A 17,158-nucleotide genomic window follows, 5' to 3' on the forward strand; every position below is an offset into this window, starting at 1 on the left:
ACCTTGTTCGATTGTTTCAGCTGCCGGGATTCCCTCGTTCGTGCCGTTCAGCAGCGCATTTCTACTTTATTTAGTAAACATTCTGTATTTTGAACAATTTACATTCATTACTTAGCTGTCTTAGTATTACGCAGTGTTCAGTATGGACGATATCAATGGAGATATTATGTAAGAAGTGGCTTAACACGGCCGACGTGAATAAGTGTTGGGCGCGAACACCGCTCGGTTGGCTTTGTTTACATTAACATAACCTCGTTCTTGGTTGGAATCGCTTCCCATTTTTTCCGTAACAAATTTTCTAGCCAGTGGCGCAAACTATGGCAGTTTGTGTCCGGAATACATTACGGCACACCGAACGCGGACGTGAAGGAGAAACTGTTTCAAGTGTCCAAGGAACTGGTGGACGGTATCCTGCAGTACAAAAAGCCAAGCAAAGCATCGGAAGAAAAGCTGCAAAAGTTGATCAAAGACAGAAACCAGCTGAAGCTGCAACCTTTCGCAAACAAATTGCACCAATACTTGGTAAGTGCGCCAGCATTTCCCGTTACGCATTAACTGTAGCATACGCTTTACAACCCCCCCAAAACAGGACATTGATGCCGTACAATCATGGCAAATACTGTGCTACTACTTGGTGAACGAGTACCGCGGGGCAGCCACCGCACTGGCAGAGTACATTTCCACCGAAACATCGATGGTGAAACTGTTGCACGACATCTGGACGTACCACACGCTCGAGCGTATGGTGCAGCTGAAGGTGATGAAAAATTTGCTGGAATACTTCCACTCCGGCACCCATCCGTACTCGAAGGAATACCGTGAGGTGGTGGAAAGGATGGGATTACCGGCGCTCCGAAAGTCGTACCTCGCCCAGCTCACGCACCTGATCGTTAATCAACCAACGGCACAGAAAACGCTCCCAACCGATATGCTGCACGCCCAAACGAAGGTCGCTTGTGCGGAACGGCGGCTGCGGGAAACGAACGAAATACTTCAAATTCTGCTGCTGATTGTGCACTACAGTGGAATCAGTCCGGAAGAGTTGGATCAGCTGTTTAAACTGTTCCGCGAGCATTCGTTCGGCAAGCAGCAGGACCATTTGGACCCGGGATCAGAAATTCATGCGGAGTTGGTAAAACGCATTACTTACAACGAGCTAGCGCTCGTTTTCCGAACGCTCGACCTGTCCGATAAGTTTGACGATGCGGACTGGATCGAGCGTGTGGTGGCCGCGCTCGACGGACCGATGGTATCGTTGCATCAGTTTCCCGAGCACGGACCACTGTTGCTTGTGTGGATGCTGTTCAACTTTCGGCTGCAGCACACGGTCGAGGATGAGGACACAACGCGCCGCTACCAGCAGCTAGGCTCGCGCGCCATAAAGCTGGGCGTGTTCGAGTATCTGCACGCGATCGTATCCCATCCGATGTTTAAGGACCAAAGCCTAACGGCACGCATCGTGCGGAAATCCATCTTCAACCATCTCGGCTTCCTGTGCCAACTGTTCGATGCGGGTGAATCGATCGCTCACCATAGCAATATTTACGATCTGCTCAGCGAGCTGCTTACATCGCCAACGATCGCGACGGAATTCTGCAAGCTGGAAGATCACCCAATCCGCGCCCTGTTCAACATCTGTCTCGAGCATTTCCCGGTCGAATTTACACCCCTTTCGAAGGTGGCGTACGCACTGGCAACGGCCGGCTCGACGCAAAACAGCTACATACAAGGGCTGCTCGAAAAGCTGCCCGTCTACACGGAACTCTACACCGGGCGCAATCAGTACGAAATTCGGAAAGCATCCACCACGAACGACGATGAGTTTATCCTCTGCCACGATTACACACCTTCCGCGAAGATCAACTTTACGATCGCCCGCGGAACGAAGCTGATCGTGCGCGACATGCAAAACCAGCGCACGTACGTCCATTTCAGCACCGGGTACAATTACTTCAACGCACTCCATCACGAGATTAATGAGCTGCTGGAGGACGCGCAAGCGACGAGCACCCTCAACTCGGACCGCGTGCAGCGGATTGCGGCCGGGCTGAAGTATCTTGCGGTGGCCGTCCGGCGCATTCAGCAACCGTACGACATTACCTCGGAAATGGTACACCCGACGGAGATGGTGTTCGACGTGCTGCTCAAGTTTAAATCCGTCCCCAATCCCCCGATCGATCTGCTGGTGCAGTGTATGAACGTGTGTACCGCGCTGGTTCCGCTGTTCGGGCAGGAGATTTACACGCGCATCATCAACCTGAACCTACTGCCGTCGATCAGCAATGCGAACCTAACGTACCAAGAGTACGCCAACGGGGTGGGGTACGATTCCAGCCTGGTAGGGTACTACCTCATGAATGTGGAGCGCAGTGCCGGCCGGTATCCGATACTGATGGCGTATTTTAACTTTCTGAAAACCTACACCAAACTCGCCCGGGACAATGTGTTCGGTGTGGAGCTGCCGGGCGCAATATTTCTGCTGCGCGAGGTACTGCCACACGCGAACAACTGGCGCTACGAAACGGGGTCCGATCGGTACCGGGTGCTGGTGTTTGTCGTGCAGTACATATACGAAATTCTGCAAATGAGCGAAGACCGGCTCGAGCACGACTATGCCCGCCGTGTGCTGCGGGACGCGTGCGTGTACAGCCTGCTAAACCGTGACAATGGTTTGGTGCTGCTAAAGATCGTTGGCCTCGGGAATGGGTATCTGCAGGCGGTGATGGAACGCGAATCGAACTGGATGCTTGTCCCGGAACAGCAGCTAAACCTCATGATTCAATACTCGATGACGATCCTGATGCAGATACTGCGCCTGAAGCGGTACATCCAGGAGTACGATCTTTCCCCGCTCGAATCGGCCATTTACACCCAACCGAAGCAACGGGACACGCTGCGCATCATTCCCATGGTAACCGGGTACATGAGCAACATCTTCAATCCCCGGCTGCCCATCCTGTCCTGCCGGTTGTTGCGCCGGTTTGCGATCGAATTCCGCATGTCGCTGCTGGCTTGTTTGGACATGGAACCGGACCAGATACGGCACACGTTCCTCGAGCGACTGCACGACGAAATTGAGAGTGACGATCTGAAGCTAGCGGTGCTGGAGTTTGTGGAATCGTGCGTCCATAAGCAGCCGGGACTGACGGAAGCCTTCTTTAAGGTGTACTACGGCAAACCGGACCGCCGGTTGCTGCTGGCCAAGGATGGTGCGGTGGCGGCAGCAGCTGGCAGCGGCGGAGGGAAAGGACGCCCCAAGACGATGATCAACGATGGCATACCGACGTACATGGCGGAGTTCCTCGAAGCAATCTCAACCGATCCGGCCAAACTGGCCAGTCCGCTGCTGTCGCGCATCATGTCACTCTTCCACGCACTGTGGAAAAATAACATGCAAGCGTTGGTGAAAAATCTGCTACAAAAGTCCAACTTTTGGTCCTCGCTGTGCAATCCACTGTTTAGCGAGCAGATCGCAACCAACAGGCGATCGTACAGCCAGCTGTTTAACATTCTTGGCATTGAGCTGTTTCGCGTAAGCTCAGCGGCCGGCATTAAAATGGACCCGGAGCTGGCGAAGGTGTTCGAGCGGTTCACACAAACGCACGACACCTTCGCACGCTGGGTTGACATTGTGCTGGATCTTCCGCACGCCACACGCAAAGGCCGCCGGCCGCCACCCGCCGACACGAATGGTAGCGAGAGCCTCGGTGGAGACGATGGCGGAACGGAGCAAACACCCGACTGGTTGGGACGGTTACAATCGTTCAAGGATCTGGTGGTGCTGATCGTGCGGAAAAGGGAGCCCGGCATTTCGCTGTCGGCCCGCTGCAAAACGTACCTCGCGGAACGGTTGCTAGCGGCGCTGGTCGAGCGCATCGAGCAGATGCAGGACATGCGTCCACTGATCGTGCTGTCCGAGCTGTATCTGATCGTGCTGTCCGATTTCGATCACAAGTACACGCAAGACGCGACCAAGGACGATGAGATGTTGATGCGGGCGGAAAAGTTGCTCGGCTTGCTGGCCGTTTCGTACGGCGATGTGCACCAGCGGGCCAAGGAAGCGTTGCTGGCGATCGGGATCAGGACGGTCGAGCTGCAGGCCGATCGTCTGCTGCAGAACCACGCCATTGCGGCGGAAATTACGCGCTCGGCTGTGGCCATTGCCGGGGAGGAAATCTATGCGCTGGAGGTCGCTATTCAGACGCACGGGCTGAAGGCGAAAACGGTGTCCGATACGATCGATGGGAAGCAGTACAATTCGTTGCTGTTAGCTATAAACCTGTTAAAGCAGCTGACCATTAGCTTCGACCAGCCGACGGAACTGACGCGGCAAGCGAACTCGACACGGTGGGTTAGCTGGTTGGTGCGGGGGAAACTGTTTCAACGTTTGCTTAGCATTACGGGCACGGTGCTGCCTGAGTACGGGCGCAGGAAGCTGGTAGCGGAGCTGCTAAATCTGCTGATTCTGCTTGCCGAAAGCCAGTGCTCGGAGGAGCTGCTCTACAGCGACGTGGGAGACTATCTGTGGCTGAAGCTACTGCCACCGAAGGAACTGCTGCAGCGGCCGTACGTGATGGCGAATGTAAGTAGAGGTGGAAAGTGTGGCGCCCTTCAACCGGCCGGTAAATATGAATTTTAACCCCTTGGCAGGAAACGCAACAGCAATGGCAAACGCAGGACTGGTGGCCGATCTACTCGAAGGGCATACACCTGGTACGGGCGCTGCTCAGCAAGCATGGGTACCGGTTTCTGCGCGACGCCATCTTCTTCGCGGGCATCCACGAGGAGTATCTGATGGATTCGCTAATGCTCGCCAAGCAATCGCTCGAACCGAGCGCGTTCGTGCTGATACTGGAGACGCTTCAGCTGCTTTGCTCGATGGTACCGTACGAGAAGGAGTGGCGGCTAGAGCACAGCCAAAGTTTGCTTAATCTTATGGTAAGCCAAAACGTTAAAGGAAAGATTGCGGAGAGAACAAGCAGTACAATAATTTACTTTCCCTTTCTGCCCTCCTCAGCGTTGCACCCAGTTCCTTATGGACCACTGCATCTCGCTGCTGTACCGGCCAAAAATATTGAAGCGTCTTACCACGGGCATGGCTGACGGTGTGGGATTCATCGTGTCCGAGCTGGAGATGGATCCGAGTACGATCGACACCACGGACGAGCTGGTCAGCGCGATGAACAATCTGATCGAGATAGTGACGCTGTGCGCAAAATGTTTGCTGTGCTTCAGCCCACCGCTGCTGTCACTGCTGTGCGACGTTGAGTTCGTGCCGAGCAAGTGGTGCCCGCTGATAGAGATACAGTTTGGCGCGCCGAAGCTTAGCACGGACAATTATTCGCAGCTAAGCTTCGGCTCGTTACTGCAAGCGGTGTGCATCTTTACGAAGGTGCTTAACCTGGTAAGTGAGTTGGGGCGCGAAGAAAGCAAGGAACGGACAGATTTTATTAAATTTCTCCTCCCATTCGCAGCAACACTACAGCTTCAGTGAAGCACCGCTCAACGAATTGCCGGCTAGCGACGGTGGAACCGAGCAGGACGATACAACGGACGGTACACTGCCGATGGGACAAATGTCGCGTACCAATCGGTCGACCCTTGCCGGTGCCACATCACCGGCCGCCGACGTTTCCCGACCCGGTGGCAAACGGTCCCAGTTCTCCAAAACCCTCTCCATGACGAGCGTGTCTAGCTACACCTCCACAAACGCAATCGCGCTTTCGAATGAGCTGCTCACCCATCTGGACAGCAAGCGGTGCGTGTGCGGGCTCGAGTACGTCCTTACGCTGCTCACGTCCCAGAGTCTGTTCGCGCTGAAGGACACCAATCTTTCCCAGCGCGAAAAGCAACTGATCAAGCGCGAACTAAGCACCGAGCTGCTCATATTTCATGACTTTGTCAAGAAACGCATACTGAAGGATGGGAAAAGTATTCTCGCACGCCGAAAGCACGGTGCGGTGGCGATTGTGAACGAACCCTACGCTCCCCAGCCGGACGACGATCCCGACGCACCGGGCGATCGAACGAAAGCTTCCCAGCAGACGGCGGCGGGCAGAAAGCAACATTCGATGCGCATTAACGTTGTGCGCAAGATGCATCTGCAGCATCAGCATCAGCAGCAGCAGCAGCAACAGCCCGCCGGTGGCGCGACGGACCGGGCGGAGGCTACCTCATCACCGGCCGGCAGTGGGCTGAGTCCGATCGCCGGTGGGCAGGACGGGGCGGGCCGTAGCTCCTCGACACCGGTACTGCGCGGTATCCTAAAACCGTCGCCATCCGCCTCAAGCAAGCGCGTCATGTTTGACGATGATGATGGGTTGACGGAAAATGCCAAAAGCCTTGCGTACGTCGAGCCGGAAGATGAGCCGATATGGTACGAACCGCAGGAGCCCCGCTTTACCGGCCTGTCGTACGTGCAGATGGTCGAGGAAGACTACATACATCTGCTGTCGAACGTTTTGCTTATGATTGGCCAGAGCGAGAACTGAGCCTACACTGTAGGGCAGCGCCATTCGGTTTTTGTAGAGTTTTTTGAATAAAGTTAAACAATACATGCAATCGTTGTAGTAAGTAGAGGCAGGTAGTAGATGTGTGTGTGTGTGTTTTTAATAGGTGGCAGGCGGAACACGATTTTTAATTGCTTTTCCAGCCGAAAACAGATTCTTAAACCTTATCACACCAAGTACTGGGCGTCCCCATTGGAACAGCACACCGTTTGATGCAGTTTTTGGGCAGTACAGTTTGGTTTTTATTTAATTTAATATTGCACAGTTAAAGCTTCGAATGATGAAAACAACGCCTCCCAGGCATTGTAAAAGCGTATGGAGGCGTGCCGTAAATGAATGGTTGTTTTAGAACAATAACTAAAACGGCTATATATTCCTAGCATTTCTTTCCCTAAATCAGTCAGTGAGGATCGCTCTTTGAGGAACGGCAGGAAACGAAGTGCCTGTGTTAAGCAGCAAGATGTTCCATTCACTTACGATCGTTTCGCTTTTAGCCGGGTACGCTTGCTGGGGAATAGTTGGGAGTCCCTCGCTTCCTATCTTCGGAGGCACTGAAGCGCCGCAAGGTGCTGCGCCCTATCAGGTGTCGTTACAGGAAAGGGGACATTTTTGCGGTGGATCGATCGTTGATGAGCGCTGGATACTGACTGCCCGGCATTGCATAGCGAAGTACAATAGACATCTGCCGAAGAACATCAGCGTCCTGGTTGGGACGAACGATAATAGAAAGGGGGGCACCAAATACCTTGTCGATCGTATCCTTGCTTACGGCAGGTAAGTGAATGCCGTATTTGTATGAAGCATATTCAAAATGCAACCCCGGCAGCTCAATACCTATGTTTATTTGTGCTCTCACTTAAGAATGAACGCGTCATCAGCCAAGGATGATATCGCACTGTTACGGCTAGCATCGCCACTGAAATTTGGCAAACGGGTACGGAAAATTAAGTACTCGGCGGCATTCATTCCCGACAATGCTACCCTCACGGTTACCGGCTGGGGCCGTGCCCAATCAGACGATCGCCCCAACAAGCTTCAAACGCTCGAGGTACGCCACGTTGCTCTGCATCGCTGTAGGGCCATTTATGCTAAAGAAATCGCAAGCAACTGGACATCGATCGGTGAAGAAAATCTGTGCACTGTTTCCCGCAAAAAAGGGCTAGGAACTTGTCATGTAAGACTTATTATTATTATTTTTTTGTTGCTTTCATTGAACCTTGAACAAATCCGATTTTCTGCCCTTGTTTCCTTTCCAGGGTGATTCCGGCAGTCCGATGGTATGGAAGGGACAGCAGGTTGCCCTAGTTAGCCGCAATATGGTAAATAAAGGCTGCGCATCGGGATATCCTCATATTGAAACACGCGTTGCGTTCTATCACGACTGGATTCGGAAGACGATTGCTAACAACAGTGATTAATGGGGCGAAAGAGAGAGAGAGAGCAGATTCGAGAGTATATGTAATAATTATGACAATATATTGTATTACACATGATGTAGTGGGCTCAGGATGCATATTGCTGTAAAATATATTCATTGTGTTAATACTACCTAATGCACGTCTTTTATATATTTTATATATTGATCAGATCTACCAGCAATCCTCTGTGAATCGAGATACAAAATAATCCAGGATTTTCTAACAAGTAAAACACTGTCCAGACGAACAAAGCAATTGTCCGTGCTTTTGACCATGTCTCCCGGATCTCGGATTGAACTTAAGTAACAAGTATCCATCGCCCTTGGGAATACAGATCCGATATCTGCGACTCCAAAATTCAGATCCATCATTCGGGATCCGGGACCCGAAATCAATGATCAGGATTCCGCGACTCCAAAATTCAAGATCCAACATTCGGGATCCGAGACCCGAAATCAATGATCAGGATTCCATCAATGATCAGGAATAAAGATCCGATATCCGCGACTCCAAAATTCAAGATCCAACATTCGGACTCCGGGACCCGAAATTAATGGTCAGGATTCCGATGAGGTACGCTCATAAGCAGTGTTGGGTCAAGCAGCTCTTTTCCCTCAAGAGGAAAAGGCTCTCCTGCTCACTAAAATGTGAGAGGTGAGGCGTCCCGGTAGCTCCGCACTCACTGAAGAGGCGAAGAGTTCGAAGAGCGCGAACAGCTACCATGTGGAACGCTCAGAGCGCGCTCAGAGCCCTTATTTGATTGAGAAGAGACCCTTCCGGTACCTCGTGCTCGAGAGTTTACAACCCAACACTAGTCATAAGTGGCAATTGCCTTGGTAATGTGGGCAGAGCTTTGATCGATTCACATTACTTGTGAGCAAATCATGCATTTCTGTTAACTTAGATTCATGAACGGCTTATGCTAGATTTAATCACCATCACCTATGTAAAAATAAAGTAAGTACAATAACAAAGTATAGCAATGTTATTTAGTATTTTTTTTATTATTTTATTTTTTCCTCAAAGATTTGCCAAGAGCCCCCTCAGTTATCAATCAATCACTGTTGTCAGCAATCGTCCTCTGTATCCAATCATCGTAGAACGAAACGCGCGTTTGAATGTCAGTCAATCCAAGGGTGCATGTTTGATTTTCCATGATCTGGCTAACGACAGCAACCTGCTTTCCCTTCCATATGACCGGACCGCCAGAAACATCCTGGAAAGGAAACAAAGGCAGACAGTAAATCCTTCCCTTAAGATCAGTAAGCAATCAAACAGGCTTACATGGCACAGTCCTTGATCCGTTCTCGATGCAGTGATGCACAGATTTGCTTCACTGATCGATGTCAAGTTGCTCGCAATTTCTTTAGCATAAGCGGCCCTGCAGCGATCCACTGCGACGTGGTGTACATCGAGCGTTAGAATGTTATTATTTGCTGAGTCTTGACCGCCCTTTTCCCAGCCGGTAACCGTGAGGGTAGCATTGTCGGGAATGAATGCCGCCGAGTACTTAATTTTCCGTACCCGTTTGCCAAATTTCAGTGGCGATGCTAGCCGTAACAGTGCGATGTTGTCTTTGGTGAAGGATGCGTTCAAGCTTCAGAAAAGGGAATAAAAGAGTTGAAATGAACCTTACACAAATAAAGCATCAGCTTACCTGCCGTACGGAAGGATACGATCAACATCGTGCCTGATGTCACCCTTCTCACTATCATTCGTCCCAACGATGACACTGAGGCAGCATGGCATTACTCTAACGCGAAGGAAGATGGTGAACACTTAGGTGGTGCGATGGAAGTTCCCCCGCCATTTAACGTTTACCAACTTACCTTACTACGCAATGCCGGGCCGTCAGTATCCATCGATCGCCTATGATCGTTCCACTGCATAAATGTTGGCCTACAATTTGTAACGAAACCAGATAGGGCGCAGCACCTTCCTTCGCTTCAGTGCCACCGAAACTAGGTTTGGCAGGAAGGGATAGCCTACCAAGCGTTCCAATGCAAGCGTAAGCGACTAAAAGCGTAACAATCGTAAGTGTATGAAGCATCTTTCTGCTTAAAAAAACACTTCCGACTCTTCACAAACAGCGATCCTCACTGACTGGTTTAGGGGAAGACATGCTGAGAATATATAGCATTTCGTCAACGTTGTTGGAGATAACAACCACCAATGAAGGCGTTCCTGCTTCAACTTTTATCACAGATGGGAGGAGTTTTCTTCATCACTTTAAACTCAAAGATACAAAATTACGACAAATAGATTGTTGTCTGGCGAGCAATACCCATCGAACCGCTCACTGCTTCACACAATATATAATTAAAACAAAATGAAATGCTAGATGAACTCCTTCTTCTTGTCCTTTTGTCCAACTATTCCACGTCGAATTCATTGTAAAGGAAATGCATCTTCTAAATTACAGTGTAGGAGTGGCCATAGAGCTGAATATTATCGGGTTTACTCGAAGTTGGAATTTACTGGACCGCACCGCATAACACATTACTATGTCTGCTTTAAACGTTCATTGTCCAAAGCACGCTGTAACAGCCGAATCAACCGAAATCTCAATTGGCGAGCTGTACGCGGCTCGTAATAACCAACCTACAGTGGATCGCACCCGGGGTGGCCCGGTGGTAGGGGGGATACGGCAGGACCGGAGTTCAAATCCCATCCAGTCCCCGCCTCTCGTACGCAGGTCTTGCTATGGGTAAAATGAAGCCACAGAAAACTAGAAATGGCAGGCCGAGACCTCTTGAGGATCTACCAGGAAATATTTCGTCTTAATCATCAACCGACCAGTGGTTTTATGAATTCCCCTTCTTCCTTGGCACTACAACCTTGCAAGGCCTCGGCCTGCCATGACTGGCTTTGTGTGATTTGATTGAACCCGTAGCTGGATAGTCAGTCCCATCGTGCAGCGAATTAGACACGCCAGGCTCCGGTGGGCTGGTCACGTCATGAGAATGACACCGGACGATCCAGCCCGTAAACTCCTCTTAGACCGTCCACTCTGACAGAGGAGGCGTGGTAGGCCCAAATTGAGATGGAGTGATGGCGTTGATGCGTCCGCCAGAACGGATGGGATAACGGATTGGCCAGACGACGGCGCTAAACCGTGAGCGGTATCGAGGTTTGTTGCAGCAGGCCAAGACCGCAAAGCGGTTACAGCGCCTGATAAGTAAGTAAGGAAGGATAGTCAGTCCTGCGTTCGGCGAGGCGGTCTGTTGTTGGGGCGGCCCGGTGATGATGCGACACGGCAGGATCGGGTTCAAATCTCATTTGGACTGTCCTCTCCCTCCCCATAGAGGGGACTGACTATCCAACTATGTGGTATCAAGAAGCCTAGTAAGCCAGAAATGTCAGGCATGACCTAATGAAGACGTTCATCCAAAAACTAAGAAGAAGTCGAAGTTCTGCCGTGTGAAGAACGTCAACGCTGTCGCCTCGGCCACCGGAACGCTCCAGTGTTTGATCCAAATTGTCGGACCCAATCCAGCGTGAGTTCTGGCGATCGATCAAAATTCTCACAGCAGACGAAAATCTTCCTTATCTCCTGTCGAACGTGTACTGATTGGTCAGTTAGAAAAATCTGATAGAACTTGCTTATTAATAAGAATATTGGAGCAACGCTATAAGTTTTTGAACAGAAACCGCTTAAGCGGATTTTTTCTTTCCATTTATTTCTAGATACATTGGGACTTTGAGACCTCATTCGCCTCTTGCTTAAGTGTGTAATAAATCTGAACGAATCCGTCAAATGTTACTGAAAAATATTCATCGTAAACAAATATTGCTTAACTTTAATTTTTTTAGATATATTTTTCACCACATTAGTTCAAGCAATGCCTTGTGCATCATCTTAGCTCTCCATCTTAGCCTTCCTTTCAGTGGTATCAATGCAAAGCTGGACAGTACTCGGTACTTTGCTACTCTCTCTCTCACTCTTTTTCCCTTGCATCAATCACTGTTGTCTGCGATCGTCTTCTGTATCCAGTCATGAAACAACGCAACGCGTGTGTGTAGGTCAGGCAATCCCGCAGCGCAAGTTACAGTCGATCGGCTAACTACAGCAACCTGCTGTCCCTTCCATATCACCGGACTGCCCGAATCACCCTTGGCAAGAGATTGAGCAAAGCGTAAGGAAACACGCCGAAAAGCAATTCGCTACAGTATGATCAGCAAATCTTACTGAAGAAACTTACCGAACACAACCCTTGGTGGTCTTTGTCTGCAAGAGTGCACAGATCTATATCGCTGACGATTGCTGCATGGCCTGCATGGGCAAAACTATCCTTACAGCGATCGAGTGCAACGTGGCGCACATCGAGCGTTTGAAGCTTGTTCGGACTTTGTTTGGATCCGTCGTCTTTAAGCATTAATCCCCAGCCGGTGGCCGTAAGGGTAGCATTGTCGGGAACAGTGGCCATGGAGTATTTAATTTGTTGTACCCGTTTGCTAAACTTTAGCGACGTTGCCAGCCGTACCAAGGCGATGTCGTTGTTTGAGCTACGCTGATGCAAACTTTAAAGGATGCGGTAGATGAAGGAACAGTTTGTTTTTCCAAATAATACTGCGCATATTGACTTACTCGTGAGGAAGGACACGATCGACAAGGTATCTGGTGCCACCCTTTTCATTATCATTCGTCCCTACGAGAACGCTTATGCAGCACGGTTTAACGCTAAAATCGAGAAGAAAGAAAAACTCTTAGCTGCGACGCAAGTGTTTTCGTTTGCCCAGTCTGCCGCTTACTCTGCCACGCAGTGGTTTGCCGTTAGTATCCATCGGTCACCGATGATCGATCCACCGCAGACATGTTTGTGGCTATCTGTGAAGGTAATTTGCAACGAAACCTGATACGGCGCAGCACCTTCCTTCGCTTCAGTGCCTCCGAAAATAGGGTCGGCAGCGAAGGACGGGGTGCCAATTATTCCAACGGAAATGTAAGCGATAACGAGCGACAGTATATGGATCATCTTTCTGCTTAAGACACACACGCCGTTTCCTGCCGTTCACAAAGAGCGATCCTCACTGACTTGTTGTTGAAGAAGTGTTGGGAATATATACCTTTGCTTCAACGTTGTTGGAGATAAAAAAGGGCTGCTTCTTCACGGCACGCCTCCATAAGCTTTTACAACAGCTAGGAGGAGTTGTTTCTATCGTACTTTTAACAGTACAACATACGATAAAAAATAAGCTTCTTAAATGTACAACAAATACAATGAGGCTACATCATCTGAAGCACAAGCGGAGCGGTGATCATTGTGAGGAGATCTAGGCTCGTTAGACCCCTGTGAATGGTCATGAACAATGTCACCAGACGACTCAGCGCTCACAGTTGTTTTGGGCTGTTCACATAGACCGATTAAGGGTTAGGTAAGCCTAAAATTCATATGCAAAGAGAGCTGTCAACTGTGAGAGGTGAGGTATAAAGAATTTCTACAGCAAGTCACAACCGGACACCAGATGTGATTATCAGTGCCGGATCAAGGTCTTTGGAGGTCCCGAGCGGAATGGCAGTTGAGGCTCTTCTTATTGTGAGTAAGACCAACAGGATTTCCCTCGTCGACGTGGCTCCGAGCGGTCGCTTCTTCCGCTCCTAGGTTGATCCTCCACTGATGATCTATGAACATTGTGAGTCGATGTTGACTCGTCAGGCTCCGGAGAACTGTCATGAAAATGGCACCAGACGACTCAGCCCTCAAAGTTGTAGTGGCGGTAGTAGTAAGACCAGTGGGATTTCCCTCAACGGCGCGCTCCACCCGCTTATACGTTGATTCGACACTAATTAACGGCAGTTGCGTGAGCAATTTACAACGAGATATTCGATGCAATGATATGACCAAATGACCAATTATCAACCGTCGTTGTTGAGAGTGTTCTTAGTTACTTACTTATGCGGCGTTACAACCACTTGCCGTCGGTCTTGGTCTGGTGCAACAATCCTCGCTACCGCACACGGTGCGACGCCTTCGCCTGACGGATCTCAGTCTGGGCCTACCACGGCTCCTTTGTCTGTGTGGAAGGCCTATCAGGACTTTACGAGCAGGGTCGTTCGGTGTCATTCCCATGACATGAGCAGGCCACTGGAGGCTGCTCGTCGTTCGGAGCCAAACATTTTTCTGAGTATCTTCTTCTCGAACGCGGCTAAGAGGGTTTCGTCAGTTTTGGGTCAGAATCCATGTACTATAAATGTTCTGTACAGTTCGATAGGTGGACGAAGTTGTCTCAGACTGTAGTATGACCGGTTGGCCGCCAGCACCGTTGCGCGTAACTCAACATCAATCTTGTTTTCGGTGCTAAATTTTTTGACCCCAAATAGGTGAAGTTTTCGACGATTTAATCATCTATTTGTCGTTCCCGGCGCAGCGTGCCAGAAATGATAAACAATTTCATTCTACAGAAGTTTGTTGCTATTCCCACTAAATAAAACATCATTTAATTTTGTTATAATTTAGACAATTTTCTTATCATGCAAAAGATTCCTATATGAACTCAAACAATGAATAATCTGAAAGTCGTGTCGTAAGTAATTTGAAGTCTAGGGTGACCCTAGCAGCTAGTACTAATGCAATCCTAATCCGTCTGATTAATCGTAATCATCTTCTGCAATCGTTTTCTGGATCCAGTCATAAAAATACGAAATGCTTGCATGTACGTCCGGATATCCCTGCTCGCAGTACTGGTTCCAATCAACAACAGCCACCTGCATTCCATTCCAAATCACTGGACTGCCAGAATCACCCTAAAGAGTGAAACGAAATTTTTGTTGGACACAGTTCCACATTTGCACAAAGTCATAGTCATTGTAGGTTCTACTTACATAGCAAGCACGCTTGCCATCGCGTGAGTAGGTACACAAATTTCCTTCGTGCACAGGGTTCCGTTGGTCCGGACTCACTTCGTCGTACATCTGTTGGCATTGCGCTACACTAACCACCTGCACGTCGATGCTTTGCGTTACATTCATTACCCCCGATCGACTTTCATCGAATCCCCATCCCACCATCTGTACGGTGGCATTTGGAGGAACGTGCGCCTTAGCTAGCTCAATCTTCTGCACACGTCTCCCAAACGGCAGCGTGGAATTAAGGCGAACCAAGGCAATATCTTCGAACCCTGTATAGCTGCAGACGTACAATTGGTCTTGGTAAGCTGGCATTGGTGGGGACGTTCTACCGCTGATCAACTTACTTCCTGTAGGGTAGACTACGCTGGACATCGTAATGTGCACCACCTTCGTACAAATTGTTTGTTCCAGCCAGCACAGTTATGTCAGGAATTGTTGCATACGGAGGTGTCGGACTGCAACACAAAGGTGAGTAGGTCAAATTCCTTATCGTTCGCTTTTAACCACCCGTAGCAATACTTAGCGACGCAGTGTGCAGCTGTCAGTATCCAGCGATCGCCTACAATCGAGCCACAGCAAGAAACGGACCCACTTCTTAGCAACGCAACCAAATAAGGCGCTGTGCCATCCTTCACTTCAGTCCCACCAAAAATACGTAACGATGGGAGTGCGGGGAGTTCGGAGGAATTTGTGCCACTCACTTCACTCCACTGGTGAACTAACATCAAGAACACTAGAAACCCACTCGACAACATTATGAATGGCTAGGCACTGAGTATGATCAGTAATAGCGGAAAGAATATATACTTAGGCAGTGTTAAGTGATGAAAGTGAACTTCCAGCAAGAAAAGTCCATTAGCTACTGAATTTTCCCTTCTTCTTGGTTGCATCGATACCGATAAGAAGGTAATTAAGTGTTAACACCATTAGTTCCATGCACGAATGAATGCTGTCCAAACTAGAAACATTGGCATTTTAGTTTAGTATTTACTGTTAGTGTGTTCTAATTAGACTTACTGTATTTATACGCACCATTGGTCGTTACTTAATTACTTTTTCAGCGCCTCAACTGCACGGCCAAAGGGCTAACGGTATTTTGCTGGGCAAGATCAACCTAATTTATTTGTTGATTTCAACGTCCAACTTGAACTTCAAACCAAACAACTTCGTTAGATGAAAGGCTTTCGGAACTATTCAAGATCGAACGCCATAAATGTTTAATCACAATATCGATTAAGATTTTCGTCCACGGGGAGCCATTGATCTGTGCACCAGAGTCTCAGATAAGGCTTATGCACTTCTTCTTCTTCTTCTTCATCTTGACCTAACTACATCTTAAGGTCATGCCTGCCATTTCTGTATTACCAGACTTATTGATACCAGACACAGTTGGACAATTAGTCCTCACACTATGGGGATTTGAACCTCGGTCCTCGTGAAGATAGGTGCCTCTGTCGCATCTACTACCAAGGCGCCCCCCCGTCATCTGACACTATACTTAATAAAACTCTTCAATATATACGCGGCCCTTGAGGCGGATGATCACGGGCGATTCCTTTTCTCAATCTCTCCGCAAGTGTCCCTGCGGCCTTGGTTCGGTGGGCTCTCTGTAGACCGGGCGTTCATACGCATGATGTCTCGACTTATGTCGAATCATTTCGCGTTGAATGCTCATCTACAGCGTATAACTCTGGCTCAGACGAAGGTGTGAGGCTGCGGTGACGGATTTCACGATGTGGATCACCTTCTGTGGTCCTGCGTGGAGCTTGAAACCGCAAGACCCTCCTTGTTGGGCGCAGTCGAGAGCATCGGCAGACGAACGGGTATAGAAATAAGAGAAGTGTTGGCAACTAGGGACCTCGCCTACATGAGGCTCATCTTCTGATTCGCCAGAGACAACGGTCTTATCCTTTGATTCTACATCCTCATTATCCTTCCAATCTATATCGGCCATTCCTTTTGTTATATGTTGTGTTGTCTTTGTGGTAAGTGTTTTATGTAGTGCAACGGGTGATGCGTTGACGGCACAATGTTATTCGAGGGCGATGTCCATACTGCCGTAAAAAGGAGGCAGGCTTTTTCGTCTGTAGTAGTGTGCTGCAAGTTAGTCCAGCTTTGGTACAGCGGGGTCGCCTGGGTTGGCGTTGGGGCGGGAGTGGTCGGCGGGTACAGCCTCGTAAACAGTGGAATCACTTCTGCTGTTGCGAGATGGAATCCGCCGGTCGCTTTTGGATTCGATGTTGACTTGGTCGATCACGGGCTGTGTCATTGCTGGGCTGCTTGGAGAACATTGCACGCAGAAAAATTCATGTTTGTACTGTGCAAATAACTGTGCTTGTTTGTTTCAGTCCAGACCCACATCACACACTTCAATAGTCAAC

General features: G+C 49.4%; 5 protein-coding genes across 5 annotated transcripts; 2 read left to right on the forward strand and 3 right to left on the reverse strand.

Moving 5' to 3' along the window:
* The first annotated feature begins 10 nt into the window (after window positions 1-10).
* LOC118509342 (nucleoporin NUP188 homolog) lies at window positions 11-6,586 on the forward strand. The gene is made up of 6 exons (XM_036049854.1): window positions 11-168; window positions 303-522; window positions 590-4,582; window positions 4,651-4,938; window positions 5,018-5,404; window positions 5,475-6,586. The coding sequence occupies exons 1-6, from the start codon at window positions 143-145 to the stop codon at window positions 6,489-6,491; spliced, it is 5,931 nt and encodes a 1,976-aa protein (XP_035905747.1). The 5' UTR covers window positions 11-142; the 3' UTR covers window positions 6,492-6,586.
* A 313-nt stretch (window positions 6,587-6,899) lies between these two features.
* On the forward strand, window positions 6,900-8,062 carry LOC118509348 (chymotrypsin-1-like). Its single transcript, XM_036049866.1, has 3 exons — window positions 6,900-7,283; window positions 7,371-7,683; window positions 7,766-8,062. Exons 1-3 carry the CDS (start codon window positions 6,970-6,972, stop codon window positions 7,925-7,927), a joined length of 789 nt encoding a protein of 262 aa, XP_035905759.1. The 5' UTR covers window positions 6,900-6,969; the 3' UTR covers window positions 7,928-8,062.
* Window positions 8,063-8,902: 840 nt separating this feature from the next.
* LOC118509351 (chymotrypsin-1-like) lies at window positions 8,903-10,040 on the reverse strand. Its single transcript, XM_036049869.1, has 4 exons — window positions 9,757-10,040; window positions 9,585-9,680; window positions 9,212-9,524; window positions 8,903-9,143 (listed from the first exon to the last, which is right to left on the reverse strand). Exons 1-4 carry the CDS (start codon window positions 9,975-9,977, stop codon window positions 8,982-8,984), a joined length of 792 nt encoding a protein of 263 aa, XP_035905762.1. The 5' UTR covers window positions 9,978-10,040; the 3' UTR covers window positions 8,903-8,981.
* A 1,521-nt stretch (window positions 10,041-11,561) lies between these two features.
* LOC118509352 (chymotrypsin-1-like) lies at window positions 11,562-12,970 on the reverse strand. Its single transcript, XM_036049870.1, has 4 exons — window positions 12,680-12,970; window positions 12,516-12,608; window positions 12,130-12,448; window positions 11,562-12,040 (listed from the first exon to the last, which is right to left on the reverse strand). The coding sequence occupies exons 1-4, from the start codon at window positions 12,901-12,903 to the stop codon at window positions 11,885-11,887; spliced, it is 792 nt and encodes a 263-aa protein (XP_035905763.1). The 5' UTR covers window positions 12,904-12,970; the 3' UTR covers window positions 11,562-11,884.
* A 1,247-nt stretch (window positions 12,971-14,217) lies between these two features.
* On the reverse strand, window positions 14,218-15,915 carry LOC118509353 (chymotrypsin-1-like). The gene is made up of 4 exons (XM_036049871.1): window positions 15,297-15,915; window positions 15,122-15,232; window positions 14,751-15,054; window positions 14,218-14,672 (listed from the first exon to the last, which is right to left on the reverse strand). The coding sequence occupies exons 1-4, from the start codon at window positions 15,530-15,532 to the stop codon at window positions 14,517-14,519; spliced, it is 807 nt and encodes a 268-aa protein (XP_035905764.1). The 5' UTR covers window positions 15,533-15,915; the 3' UTR covers window positions 14,218-14,516.
* Window positions 15,916-17,158: the final 1,243 nt, after the last annotated feature.

The sequence above is a fragment of the Anopheles stephensi genome, chromosome 3 (assembly GCF_013141755.1).
Source record: "Anopheles stephensi strain Indian chromosome 3, UCI_ANSTEP_V1.0, whole genome shotgun sequence".
Lineage (NCBI taxonomy): Eukaryota > Metazoa > Arthropoda > Insecta > Diptera > Culicidae > Anopheles > Anopheles stephensi.

What these genes read in the sequence shown, in the direction of transcription:
- LOC118509342 (XM_036049854.1), top strand. Translation starts at nt 143, where the DNA reads ATGGACGATATCAATGGAGATATTAT. An exon ending in ACAAATTGCACCAATACTTG is followed by an intron (nt 523 to 589) that starts GTAAGTGCGCCA and finishes CCCCCAAAACAG; the next exon opens with GACATTGATGCCGTACAATC. An exon ending in GGCCGTACGTGATGGCGAAT is followed by an intron (nt 4,583 to 4,650) that starts GTAAGTAGAGGT and finishes ACCCCTTGGCAG; the next exon opens with GAAACGCAACAGCAATGGCA.
- LOC118509348 (XM_036049866.1), top strand. Translation starts at nt 6,970, where the DNA reads ATGTTCCATTCACTTACGATCGTTTCGCTTTTAGCCGGGTACGCTTGC. An exon ending in CGTATCCTTGCTTACGGCAG is followed by an intron (nt 7,284 to 7,370) that starts GTAAGTGAATGC and finishes CTCTCACTTAAG; the next exon opens with AATGAACGCGTCATCAGCCA. An exon ending in AAGGGCTAGGAACTTGTCAT is followed by an intron (nt 7,684 to 7,765) that starts GTAAGACTTATT and finishes TTTCCTTTCCAG; the next exon opens with GGTGATTCCGGCAGTCCGAT.
- LOC118509351 (XM_036049869.1), bottom strand. Translation starts at nt 9,977, where the DNA reads ATGCTTCATACACTTACGATTGTTACGCTTTTAGTCGCTTACGCTTGC. An exon ending in CGTATCCTTCCGTACGGCAG is followed by an intron (nt 9,525 to 9,584) that starts GTAAGCTGATGC and finishes CCTTTTCTGAAG; the next exon opens with CTTGAACGCATCCTTCACCA. An exon ending in CGGATCAAGGACTGTGCCAT is followed by an intron (nt 9,144 to 9,211) that starts GTAAGCCTGTTT and finishes TTTCCTTTCCAG; the next exon opens with GATGTTTCTGGCGGTCCGGT.
- LOC118509352 (XM_036049870.1), bottom strand. Translation starts at nt 12,903, where the DNA reads ATGATCCATATACTGTCGCTCGTTATCGCTTACATTTCCGTTGGAATA. An exon ending in GCAAACCACTGCGTGGCAGA is followed by an intron (nt 12,609 to 12,679) that starts GTAAGCGGCAGA and finishes TCTCGATTTTAG; the next exon opens with CGTTAAACCGTGCTGCATAA. An exon ending in ACCACCAAGGGTTGTGTTCG is followed by an intron (nt 12,041 to 12,129) that starts GTAAGTTTCTTC and finishes TCTCTTGCCAAG; the next exon opens with GGTGATTCGGGCAGTCCGGT.
- LOC118509353 (XM_036049871.1), bottom strand. Translation starts at nt 15,532, where the DNA reads ATGTTGTCGAGTGGGTTTCTAGTGTTCTTGATGTTAGTTCACCAGTGG. An exon ending in CGTAGTCTACCCTACAGGAA is followed by an intron (nt 15,055 to 15,121) that starts GTAAGTTGATCA and finishes GTACGTCTGCAG; the next exon opens with CTATACAGGGTTCGAAGATA. An exon ending in ATGGCAAGCGTGCTTGCTAT is followed by an intron (nt 14,673 to 14,750) that starts GTAAGTAGAACC and finishes TTCACTCTTTAG; the next exon opens with GGTGATTCTGGCAGTCCAGT.